Genomic DNA, 13,276 nt, shown 5'->3' with positions numbered 1-13,276 from the left:
CAGTTTAGCTTTAGGGTTTTGTGTGAGCTTTTTTAGCTTAAAAAAAAAAAAAAAAACTTTGAAGCCTTTCAAGATTTAGGGTTTTTTTTTCCTTCAATTTTCCTTACCATTTCATCTCCCCACTACTTCTTCAATCTTTCTCCCTCCCTTACCTTTTCATCTCTCCACTACCTTCTACATTAATATCATTCTTCCTCTTTCCCTTCATCTTCCTTTATTTTTGTCTCTTTTTATTCACACCCTCTTACTATAAATTTGTCACTATCTCTTCTATTCTATGCATAGTTCTCTCTCACAAAAAAAAGTTCCGTCTCTCTCTCTCTCTCTCTCTCTAAATTTTTTGGTGGATTTTTTTTATTTTTCTTGCATCTCTACTTTAGGTTGATAATTTTTTATATTCTTTAAAACTCTATTTTGGATTAATGCGATTTAGTTTTGTTTTTAAATTTTTTTTTATTCTCTTTGATTGTTAAATATTATCCTATTGCGTTCTAAAGAATTAAATATAGCATATAAAAATATAATATTATTCTATTACATAGCATGATTTGGATAATTTGGTATTTATTCTGTTACATAGCATGATTTTTTATAGTGCTCAATTTAGATGTTAAACTATGAGACTTTACTAATTTTGGTTATTTTCTAATCTTTTGTGGTTGACAAAGTACTCTTAATAGTTGTATTAGAAGTATTCTATAATGCTATTTATTTAAAGAAAAGCAAAGGTTAGCCAAACGAAAATAATCGGATAGGTTACAAATTTTAACTTTTGCAATTTTATTTTTATTATTATAATTTTATAACAATGCATGTATAGAAATTTAATTCTTAGATCTTGCTAATAATTGTTTATTTGATAATATGTTTTCGACGGCCGAAATTATAATTTCTACAAAGAAAATAATCTTAATAGATTATCAAAAACAAAATTTTATCCTAATATTGGTTCAATTAATCATTGTTAACTTTTATTAATTTTTTTTAGTTTACGTTTTTTTGGTGTTTTGGATTGTTCCTATATTACATTTATGATTGTTCCTATAATAAATAAAAATATAATTACGAAATACATTACTCATTATTAGATTAGTTTAAATTGTAAAAAAAAAAAAAAATTTAATAAAACCACCATAAAAATAGTTATCACGCACAATGCGCGGGTTCATGGCTAGTACATTTTTAAAAGCCAAAGATGATCTGTGCCTGTGGTTGTTAGGTTTGTTCAATTGAGTTGTTCTTCTTGGTATAAACTTTAGGCCTATAATCATAAATTTTTTTAAAACTTTGTCAATTCTTCCGCAGGTTTTCAGATTCAAATGCACAAATTATTGATGCATCTGACAATATTATATGTGACAATTCCTTCAACTCATTTTATCGATGAATAGAATATTCATAAACCTGTTTGAGAGCTGAGGGGGTTGCTACCATCCAAATGAATCTCCTGCGATCAAAACTTCCAAAGAGCTTTTTATGTCCAATGAGTTGATGTCTTCTGTCAACATGTTCTGTTTACTTCAAGTTTGGACTGCCATATATACAGTGTTTCAATGAAGAGCATTGAAGGTAATGGTGCCTCTTAGCTCCAATTTCATCTCGTTTGTGACACCTTGACAACTAGATGACAAAGTCATTATATGAACTAAAATTCTAATTTGAGCCAAGCCACCATTTTACAGTTAGGTACTTCATTCTACTCGACCAGTTTCAGTTTGATTTTATTTATATCTTTTTTTAAATTTATCTTTTGATAAATACATCTCAAAAAATGTTTGAAGGATTAGCTGAAGAACGCCTTCCAGAAGATGGGGTTGCCTATCTCCCTTTATTTATTGAGCATTGTTGAGTATTGTCCTTTCTTGAAGGAATGGTGCCATAAGAAGATGCAAAAACAAGGGTGAATTCTCATTTTAACAGCATGTGAATCAATAATGAAGTGATCATGATTCATATGAGCTGAAAGTGTAGGCTGAGTCCCCACCTGCTGTTTTCTTCATTCACATCTCAACATTTTAATATTAAAGTAAGGTATATCCTTTTCTACTGGAACCAGCTAGTTGTCAAATTGATTCAGTACCTTTTTTATTGGATAATCAAATTTTGATTGGTGTGAATTCTGACAAAGCAAAAGGCTTTCCTGCTTGCTTCCTTTACTTTTTCAGACATCATGATCAATTTCTCTGTTTGAATATCTATCTCTCATGTGACTATGCGAGCACCTGAAACTAGAAGAAGCCCATACAAAATCGTGGGGAGGTCTGCAATTCTTCAGGTTTGTTCAGTTGATATGTGTTTCTATTAGATTCCCGTTGCACTATGCTCAATTCCTCATTGTGTTCCTTTGTAGGGGAATTTCTTTTTGTCAATAACATTTGCCTCACAATCTGTGTCAAATTTGTGTGACTAGTTGCTTAATATTTCTAAAATTCTCAAGTAGTTACAAGTCACCATTAAAATTAAAATTGAAAAAATAATAAAAAACCATTCTTGAGGATATCTGTATTGAAGAGTCCTTTTCATACCAATGTATTTGTTGATTAACAGATAATTTTTGGGGTTTGAGTAAACTATGTTTTTGTAGCATATAATTTATTGCAGACATTGTGGCAGTTTGAAGCAACTTTGTTTGCGTACCTTCTTACCATGGACATGTTTTTCATGGCAGACAACTGCTTGATCTAGCAACTCTGTTCTGTGTTATATAATCTTTTCTTTCTTTTTCTTTTAATGTTGTTGTTTGTTTCTTTTTTTCTTTTTTTTAGGAGAATAAGAATGGTTTACAGGGGAGAAAATTGAACAAGGAATGAGAACTCAAAAATGTTCCAAAAAATAGCAAAAAAATGTTTTTTAAAAGACAATCTCTCCCCCCTTTAAAAGACTCCCTCACCCCCCCCAAAAAAAGAAATCAGTTTCGTTAAGAAATAACAAGAAGATTAACGTGTATTAGAACATATTTTTCCACTGCCTATGTTTTTAAATATTTAATTATGCCTTTTTTTTTTCTCTCAACTCCTTTCTTGGCCTGCGTTTTTTCTGGATACACTGGAATTTTCCAGGTGCTGAATATTTGGCTTTCGTCTTTAGTACTCAAGTAATCTAAATCATATTTCCATAAGAAATTTCAAGCCAGCTTTCATCTTCCATATTCATTGGGAAAAGTAAAGAATGATGTAATTGGGGTGGACAGCTAGATACTAATTAAATAAATACAATCATTGGTTACTTATTTCTTTTGATCGTATGCTAGTGAAGGATAAAACCTTGTTCATTATTTATTATGTTTTCCAATTTTTGTTCTGTTAGCAGAATCTCCTTCTATTGGCCTGTTCCAAGAAGAGCATTGATCTGGTGCATTTATATAGGAAGTGCAATGGTTTCGCAGATGAGATTTGAAACTTATATTTTTAAGGCTGTCCTTTGCAACAATGATTGTGGCAGACGGAGTCTAGGTAAGCGTTGTACAGGATTGCTGATGTCTATCACATACAGATTGACAGCCTTCACAAAATGAAGTTTATGTGCAACGATTTAATTTGGCACGCAGAGAACTTCAAACAATTTATAGTACTTTCCACACTCTTAGACAATGTTGTGGCTTTCTCAGCTTTACTACCAGCAATTTCAGCTAAACATTATTCTTTGTTCTGTTTTTTTAGTTTATATATTATTTTCAAGGATGCTGCATCATTCAATATGTTTTCCAGTTGACATGTATTTCTTTGCATGTTCATTGGGTGCTTCCAACAATAATATCTTGTAAATAGCTCCGTGAGATTCAAGCGAACCAACTAAATCGGAGGTGGCTGCAGCAAACCAACTAAATCTTCCTTTGCACTCAAGTCTTCCGGTAAGTATTCTAATCTTATCATTCTTCAAGACTATAAACAGCTGTAATTCCCCCTTTTTTTCCCAAGAATTCTAGCATAAATTTCCTAAGCTCTATTGTTGCTGGAGCCAGGAGGTAGGCTCTGAGAGCATGTATTGTTTGCTTTTGTTCAAGATTGGACTTCCAAGAGCAATTGAAAAAGTGGCCACAGTTGGACCTCAGTTTTAGCTTTGAAATTTGATTAAAATGAAAGCATTTCCTTTAGGCAAATTGAGTGTGAACCATGATATTGAATTTTACAACTTGATTATTTTATAATTCTTTTCCTTTTTGCACATGGTTATTGAATTTAATTTATATTTTCTAGGACTCTTCATTTGCTCCACGACAGAATTGAGGTTGGGAAATTTCGGAGAAAGAGTACCTTTAAATGAATATTAACAGTGGCAGCATTTCACAGCTCACCAGGTACTCCATCCTAGTTCCCTCTAAACTTGTTTGATATAAAAATATTATAACGAACAAGACTGCTCCTGCATTTATGCATTTCCATGCTTCAAATCAATTGAATCCTTGTTTTTCCCCTTCAAAAATATTAAAAAATTATAAGCAGCATATCAAGTTTCTGGTAGTCCTCACTAAAACTTTTACTTTGTTTATGCACACATGTCATATATTTCTTTTACTTTGTTTACGCACACATGAAAAAGGCCAATGTTTTGGCTTTTTCAGCTCACCACCATCAAATTCCCTCTTTGGCTTTGGATAGGTTTGGTGTCTTATCCACAGATCACTAGAAATTTTTTGTTCAAGCAATCCAGTAATATAACATCGCAAGAGATTGCAAGGAACAAATCTACCTGACTTCAGGTTAGTCCTAGGTGCCAATGCCATCCTCTAATTTTCTTACAGATGCATACAAGTGCAATTTTGTTGTCGAATTTTCAAGGCCAGAGCAGTAGTTCCAATGAGAACTATGTGGGCTTGCTAGTCATGGAATGCATAAAATCCATACAAATGGATCATGCAACTAAATGGGGTTAGCTCATTTGCTTCAAACCATTGCTCTGGTTTGTCATTATCTAACAAATAGAGAAGCATTTATGAACAATTCCTTCATTGCTAAAAGAATTTCTTCTTCTGTTTTACTAACCAATATTTTGGTGCTTGATAATGCCAAGTTATATCCCATTGAATACTTATCAAAACAATTATTTCCCACTAAACATAATTCTTTTTTTATTTATTTTCATAACATGACTGTAAAAATCCACCATCCAGAATGGATATATCACAAGCAGAAAATGAAATGGTGGATTTTATTTTACTTATGTAATTAAAGTGGGGTCAAGGAATGAAATTCAGTATATTTCATATGACTCAGTTTAAATCCAATTTACATAATCAGATGAAACAAACACACCTGCAAGTGGATATGGGCTTAATAAGATACACTCTTCAAGATTTTGGAATTGGTGGTGAACTTGAAGATGTGAAGTCCTGAGGACAGGTTGCTACTTTTGGTTTTCATCTTTCTAATTTCAGACAGCTCAAAGGATCACAAATCACTACTCTAGCTTTGGTTGCTATTGTCACCAGTAGGAGCTACTGAACTCTCTGTTTTACATGAAGAATATTATAAAGTCCTATGTTGAGACAATGTTGCCTGAAAGAGAGAGGAAAAGCTGGTTGCTGTGCCATTCTTGAGGCACTCATGTCAATACCAGTATTATGTGATCTCCAACTGGAAGAAGGTGCTATGTGATTGCAGGTTCGTTCAATTGATTGATTTAATTATTTTCACCAAGTTAAAAGTAGATTAGTAAATGAGCTTTATAGATCTTCAATCGATTTATGTTTCTTAATATAAGCTTTGGACTTTTATCGACTATCGAGTGATTATTGTTAAAATATTTGCAAACTCTTCCACAGATTTTGAGACGCAATATGTGCAACATGTTCAAGGCTTCTACAAATGGTATACTCGGCAATTGGGTCACATAATTCTATTTACCGCCTGATTGAAGATTTGTGATGGTTGCTACAAGCCAAGTTTACAACCCGCAATAAAAACTTACAAAGAGCAAAATTTACATCAACTGAGTTGCAATGATGAATGTCCTGTTAGCATGTTCTGTTTGTTGGGAAAAATTCTATATTACTGTGAATAAATTTTAGCAAGCATAGCGGAAGCACAACCACACAAAAAACACAAAGATTTACGTGGAAACCCTTTCTTCTTGAAGGGAAAAACCACGGGACAAACTCCGAATAATTTCACTATATAAAATAGATATTACAACACTTAGAGATACAACTTGAGTAAAAAAAACTCTCTTTTTCTTTTCACTCACTGCTCTCTTCCTCACTGTGTATTTTTTCTTACTCTCTCTATTTTTCTCTTCTCTCTTGCTTGCTCTCACTCACGCAGCTCTTCAAGACTGCACCTAGTCCTCACCACACTATGGGACTTCACTTTTTTTTTTTTTTTTTTTTTCCTTCCAACGTGTCTCACAAGTTTAATATCACATAATCATTTATGTGGCTTGACTTTTGGACATCCCTTCATAAATGTTGATGGACTTTTGTACATAATTATAGAGGAAAAGATGAACCCAATTTCTTCTCTTTTGGACAAGCTCTTCCAGCAAGTTCAATTTGCTTTGTTGACTTCTTGCCAATTTTTCTACAATCTCATTTAATGAGCTAAGACAAAGTGTGGGCTGGAACATGGTGCAGTGCACCCAACAATCTCCCCCTCCAGCCCACTACGGAGGAGATCTTCGATCCAACTCTTCAGTTAGAATCCATGCCGACCAAGTCAATACTAGACTCAACCTTCTTCATTATCTTCACTAACACTGAGAAAATTTCATCAGAATTAATTCCTTTCATTCTCAAAGAATTTATTTCACTTTGGATATCCTTAATCCAATTTCTTGGCTCCCCTTGCTCAAGACCTTTACAATCTTTCACTTCATCATTCTTCCTTGCATCATGATATTTTTCATCAAATATCACTTTCTCATTTAAATCACTTCCAGGTTGAGAGAATTTTACTCTCTTGGCTGCAACACCATTACTATCAACTCTCAACTGTTGAGTTTTCTCAAAATCTTTGGTTGCATTGGACTTTTTCTTACAAGCCCTCACATGAGTCCTGTACATACCGCAACAAGCACGTCCTCTTGCAATAACCAATAATCCTTTAGAAAGTTTCCATCTTCCATTGCCAAGATGGTTACTATAACCCGCTCGATCCAAAGCCAAAGTAGCAACACATTCATCCTTAAATTTGGAACATGCTGCACATCCTTCAATATCAACGTGCAACCAACATTTGTCTTGATGCACACATCACCAATTCCCACAATTTTTGAATAACTGGAGTTACCCATCTTCAAACACCAAAGTCACCTGCTTTGTATGTGGTGAACAACCTTTTTGTGGGGATAACATGGTGGGAAGCTGCTGAATCAACACCCACTCAACATCATTCTTAGCAACATGCTTACATTTTTGCTCTTCAAGAGAGAGCATCAAAACATCCTTATGAAACACAACTACTGCAGTATTCTTCTCATCATCATTCTTTTCATCTTTCTCTTCAGTTTGTTCTTTATTCCAATGCCAGCAGTTTCTTTTTATGTGACCTTTTTCCCACAATGGAAACATTCTCTCATCTCTTTAAACTGAGATCTACCTTTTGACTGTGACCTGTCATTAGATTTGGCCCGATCATCAAGCCCTCTGCTTCTATTTCTGCCCTTGTTCTCCATAACAAGAGCTTGATCTTGTGCATTGTTTGTATCAGCATCTCTTCTGCGAACCTCCTCACTTAGAATTAAATATCGAATATCATCATATTTGAGTTTGCTTTTTCCTGCAGAATTGCTCACTGCCATTCTCATGGCCTCCCAACTGTTTGGCAAAGAAGCCAAAACAATTAATGCACAGATCTTATCGTCAAAATCAATCTCCACAGAGGACAATTGATTTGTGATGGTGTTAAACTCATTCAGATGCTGAGCCACAAGAGTACCTTCTACTATCTTCAGATTAAACAACTTCTTCATCAGATGCACCTTATTGTTAGCTGAAGGCTTTTCATACATACTAGACAAGGCCTTCATCAGATCCACTGTGGTCTTTTCCTTCATAACGTTGTGTGCAACTGATCTTGTTAGAGTTAATCGTATAACTTCTAGCACCTGTCTATCAAGAAGACTCCATTCTTCTTCTTCCATACTATCTGGTTTCCTTCCCGAAAGAGGAAGATGTAATTTCTTCCCATACAAATAATCTTCGATCTGCATCTTCCAATAGCCAAAGTCCGTGCCGTCAAACTTCTCGATTCCTGACGTCTTTCCTTCTTCTCCGGCCATTGCTCCCAGTCGAACCTACGCTCTGATACCACTTGTTGGGAAAAATTCTATATTACTGTGAATAAATTTTAGCAAGCACAGCGGAAGCACAACCACACAAAAACACAAAGATTTACGTGGAAACCCTTTCTTCTTGAAGGGAAAAACCACAGGACAAACTCCGAATAATTTCACTATATAAAATAGAGATTACAACACTTAGAGATACAACTTGAGTAAAAAAAAACTCTCTTTTTCTTTTCACTCACTGCTCTCTTCTTCACTGTGTATTTTCTCTTACTCTCTCTATTTTTCTCTTCTCTCTTGCTTGCTCTCACTCCCGCAGCTCTTCAAGACTGCACCTAGTCCTCACCACACTATGGGACTTCACTTCCTTTTTTTTTTTTTTTTCCTTCCAACGTGTCTCACAAGTTTAATATCACATAATCATTTATGTGGCTTGACTTTTGTACATCCCTTCATAAATGTTGATGGACTTTTGTACATAATTATAGAGGAAAAGATGAACCCAATTTCTTCTCTTTTGGACAAGCTCCTCTAGCAAGTTCAATTTGCTTTGTTGACTTCTTGCCAATTTTTCTACAAGCTCATTTAATGAGCTAAGACAAAGTGTGGGCTGGAACATGGTGCAGTGCACCCAACACTGTTTACTTCAAGTTTAAACCTCCCTTTGCACAGTTATACTATGAAGAGCATGGTGCCCCAAAACTCCAATTTTCAGCACCTATATTTGGTTGAAAAAAATTTCTGTAGGCAATTTGTATGATATCATTTGTGATTGTGACATGTCTAGAACTTTTTCATTTTCCGTGAGTTTCTAGGATGTCTTCCAAAAATATTTTCCTGAATTTGTCTTCCTTGGTTACTTCTTCAATGCTATCAAGTATTCACCTTATTTTTAGCAATTTTGTTTTCTCTTAAGAATTCTATATATTGTGCCCATCTTTGATAATTTTGGCATCTGTCTTGTTTGTTAGTTTCGTGGGCTTTGTATAGTGTTCGATCCAGCCTAGGAGGACTAATTTTTCCTTAGAAATTGATACAAGTTCAAGATTTGAAAATACTAAGGGGGTGTTTGGTAGAGGAGTTTGAGTAATGTTGTTTGAGTGTTTTTGATATACGTGTGGATGAAAAAGTGTGTAATGTTGTTTAAAATGCTCAAAAGTATGTTCAAACACACTTACCAAACAGGGCCTAAGTGGTTTAAAGGCATCACTTTATGGAAGTGCCAAATTTGCTTAGTCAATTGAATTTCAACACAAAATGTTTTTGAGATCATAGTGAGATCAAAACAGTTTCCAACTTCAATTTTACACAAATTGATATGACAAAGGAGCATAAGTTCTTCAATTTTGGTTTCAAGTGAGAGACATTTAGGTATTTCAAGTGAGAGACATTTTAGTAGTCTATTCCCTGGCAAACAAGTTCGGGTTAAAAGCTTTGACTAAAACAGTTGTTCCAATGACCCTTTACTCAATCTATGATAAACCTGGTCGATATGGAATGATCCATATTTTTGTTTACATAAAAGAAAACTTTAACATACTTTCTATCCTCTTTTTTGTATTTCTTTTAATACAAATAATTTTTTTTTTTTAAGTCAAAGATTATAAGTGGAAATACATAATTCCATTAACTTATCATCTAATTAATAGTCTTTTAGTCTAATAATTTCACAAAAGAAGAAAAAGAAAATGCGTATATATGCAACATTAAATAAAGTAAAATGGCCTAAAAACATTTATATTTGAGAATTGCTCATCAAGTTGATGAGTAATGTTATAAGTATTTTCATTTACCATATGGAAAATTTCATACAACTACAATATACAAATATATGGTGAAAATAATTCCAAAAAAATTAAGTTTAAAATCCTATATATAGTAAAGGCTTGATGAACGCTCGGATCAAGTATGGGTTTGACCTAGAGGAGTTAGGTCCAAATCAAATACAGAAACTTATCAAACTAAACCAGTTGCCATTTCCATATCCTATTTTTTCAATTGGGTTTGGACAGAGTAACAAGTTCAGGTAGGGATAGCAAAAATTCCCCGGCCCAAAAAGACAACGGAACAGTGGTATATGCCATGAAAGTAATCTCATATATAATATATCTCAATTTTGATTTCTTAGTGTATACTAACTAAAAGTAGCACAAAAATTGTAAAACAGCACTTGGAAATTTTTTGAACGCCAAAACCCCATTCACATGAATCATATATGGCATTTTTTTGACCAACATTTTCAATCCCATACCCGAGCTTATTTTGGTTTAACTAGGGGAAAATAAATAGTATTGCGGTAGATATGCAACCCCAATAGAAAATTTGGGTCTAGCATACCTAGAGCCTATAAACTCCAAGAGTCCAACCTCCACTTAAAAAACAACTAATATCTCCGTGTCAAGCTCATTTTAGTTCTTCTTTTTTTTTTTTTTTTTTTTTTTTTTTTTTTTTTTTTAAAAGCTCATTTTAATAAATTTCCCATATCCTCAACTTATTCTTTTTTTCTTTTTTTATCCTTAACTTATTAAAAAACTTTAATTATTCATAAACTGATTATATATCCAGCCCAATTGAAGTTGCAATTTACCAAATAGGGATCTTAATCACATTTTTTAAAAAAAAATTAATAAAAATAATAATAAAAAAACCTTTCTATTTGATAGACTTAAAACACCCAGCAATTTGAGATAATAGTAACTGAACAAATCCCAAATTTCTTACCTAAACTGAATCTTATATATATTTTTTTTTTTTTTTTTTTGAGAAACAAACACACACACAGAGGAGAAGGAAAAGAGTTCTAACACAAAAGCACACCACAACTCCACAACTCAACTGAATCTTATATTCAATTCTATAATTAATCAGGATCTTATCATTATTCACCATATTAAAGGTTCATGCACGTCAATTCAGGACCTCAATTTCACATTATTAACAAATTATCATTTTTTTAAAGATAAGTAAATACGCATATTTCGATTACAACCGGAGGAAAATGAATGACAACAACAACAATTATAACTTGAGCTTGGTCTTGCATATAGACTCAACTGTCTGAGGACTAATAAAAACAGATATATTACAATTGTTATAAACAGTGGCGTGGAACTTGAAGATGTTTAGCACAATCACTTTCCCAGGCAACACGGCTGTTGAAGTCAAATTCAAGCTCCCACCAGCAAAATCAGATAATAAATGGGGATTGATTAGCAATTTACCAGCCTTAAGCTCCACAGAAGTTGTAATGTTAAGCTTGTGGCGTGCAGGCACATATCTTTGCTCTATTGAAGCTTCACCGACAACTTCCCCATGATAAGTAACATAAGACGTGGTGTTTTTGTACTTGAAGCTTCCATAGTTTGGGTTCTCAATGGCAACAACAGTGCCTAATGACAATGTGACATTAGGTGTTAAGGCTGAGAAGTCAATGTTTTTTATGCCTTCAGGGTAGAGGGAAATTTTGGGGTCTTTAGGCTTGAAGATGGTAAAGAACAAGGTCATGATAACAATGACAAAGATAACAAAGAAAGTTGCTGTAACACGACAGCATAGTTTATGACTTCTACGGGAAGGTTTGCCATTAGCCATGTTCTCAGATTAACAATAGGCTTTAAGAGATTTTTCCCAAGAGGAATTCTATAAATCAAGATACTAGTAACATATTATTTAATGTAAAGTGAATAGCAAATATAATGAGAAAAATCCCAAAATAGTACGAACACAACACTAGCCTCAAAGTTCTTTCAATTCACACCATTACAGTGAAATTCAACGGAACTAAGATCAAAACAAGAAAGAAAGAAAAGGGTTGATAAACAGCATGTGGGGTGGTTCAATTTGTCAAAAAGTATTCAAAATCAAGGTCGTTCACTTTCGGTGGAGCCGATATTTATTAGCAGAAATTTTGACCAAACAGTGGCCCTGGTGACTTACTTCGGTTTATGAGCCACACAACATCACTAGTTCAGACAAGGTCGTTGACGCCAAGTCCACACTCGTTCGAATTTTGGTTTGAACAATCCATGAAAAAGGAGGCGAGTCTAAGTTTTTGTTTTCCAAAAGGGCTGGTGTGAATGAGACAACTTTTAGATGAAAGTGTTGCCAGTGGATAAAAGTGTGGTGGTGTGAGCTGGTTTCAGTGCAAACTACAAAGAAAAAGAGAGAGACAGAGATATTTAGAGAGGAGATAATTCAATCCGTGTGGTTTAATAAAGAACAAGTGCAACTGCCTCTATGGACCAAAATAATTTCTAATTTCCCATTGCAGGTGATAATTGCAAGGCATATAATTTACAACCTAATTGAAAACAAACTTATGTTAAAAATTCATGGAGTTAATATTGTTGCCAATACTTGCCATGGATAATCCATTTTAACTAGATGGTTAATATAACATATAAGAATACCACTTAACCAAAAACTTTAAGTCTATGAGTTTGAACACAACTATGTTATGTTAATCACCCACTTTTCTTCTTAATATTCATTGTGGGAGTTCAATAACACACATATATCCAACATTAAATAAACAAAATAAAATTGTGTCAAAATCCAAGATTATTGCAAAATGTGATTTATTAAAAGCCTAATTCTCTCTCTGTAAAATCCTAGCACAAATTAGGTGATTATGCAGAGGAAGTATGTAAATCTTCATATTGAAATTGATAAGGAAGAGGAAGATATATGTGAAAGAAGAGATCAAGAGAACAATGCAAAAGAAGTTATCATGACATCTCATCTAGGGAACAATTTTTTTGTTATTTTCTTCTTATTAGTATATAGAAACATTACTTAAAAATATTAGTGTAAACAATATGATTTATGTTTTACTATCCTAAGAAGGATCCTATCTTTGATGTCTTAGATGGTATATAATCATTCAATAATCTTGTTTCCATAAAAATTAAAAAAAAAAAAAAAAGTGTTGTTGCTTATGCCAAGAATTTCTATATGTTTTTCCTATTAAAAAAAACACTTAATGAACATTTGGGCACACATGAATAATACTCTAACAAATGAAGAGTATACATCAATGAATAATTCTCCCAACTAA

General features: G+C 33.5%; 1 protein-coding gene and 1 long non-coding RNA gene across 8 annotated transcripts; one reads left to right on the top strand and one right to left on the bottom strand.

Annotated features, from left to right (window-relative positions):
- The first annotated feature begins 2,137 nt into the window (after positions 1 to 2,137).
- Positions 2,138 to 5,963, top strand: LOC126700001 (uncharacterized). 7 transcript variants are annotated; one of them, XR_007646964.1, is made up of 6 exons: positions 2,138 to 2,275; positions 3,310 to 3,567; positions 3,768 to 3,850; positions 4,197 to 4,297; positions 4,599 to 5,600; positions 5,762 to 5,963. It is a non-coding gene; the product is annotated as an uncharacterized LOC126700001 (long non-coding RNA). The 7 variants fall into 7 exon arrangements; XR_007646963.1 differs by having other exon boundaries at positions 3,310 to 3,850; positions 4,599 to 4,699; positions 5,238 to 5,600; XR_007646966.1 differs by having other exon boundaries at positions 3,386 to 3,850.
- A 5,275-nt stretch (positions 5,964 to 11,238) lies between these two features.
- On the bottom strand, positions 11,239 to 11,811 carry LOC126700613 (uncharacterized). Its single transcript, XM_050398832.1, has one exon. The coding sequence runs from the start codon at positions 11,809 to 11,811 to the stop codon at positions 11,239 to 11,241; it is 573 nt and encodes a 190-aa protein (XP_050254789.1).
- Between the last annotated feature and the right edge of the window lie 1,465 nt (positions 11,812 to 13,276).

The sequence above is a fragment of the Quercus robur genome, chromosome 9 (genome assembly GCF_932294415.1).
Source record: "Quercus robur chromosome 9, dhQueRobu3.1, whole genome shotgun sequence".
Lineage (NCBI taxonomy): Eukaryota > Viridiplantae > Streptophyta > Magnoliopsida > Fagales > Fagaceae > Quercus > Quercus robur.
This window is presented reverse-complemented; position numbering and strand designations above follow the sequence as displayed.

What these genes read in the sequence shown, in the direction of transcription:
- LOC126700613 (XM_050398832.1), bottom strand. Translation starts at nt 11,811, where the DNA reads ATGGCTAATGGCAAACCTTCCCGTAGAAGTCATAAACTATGCTGTCGT.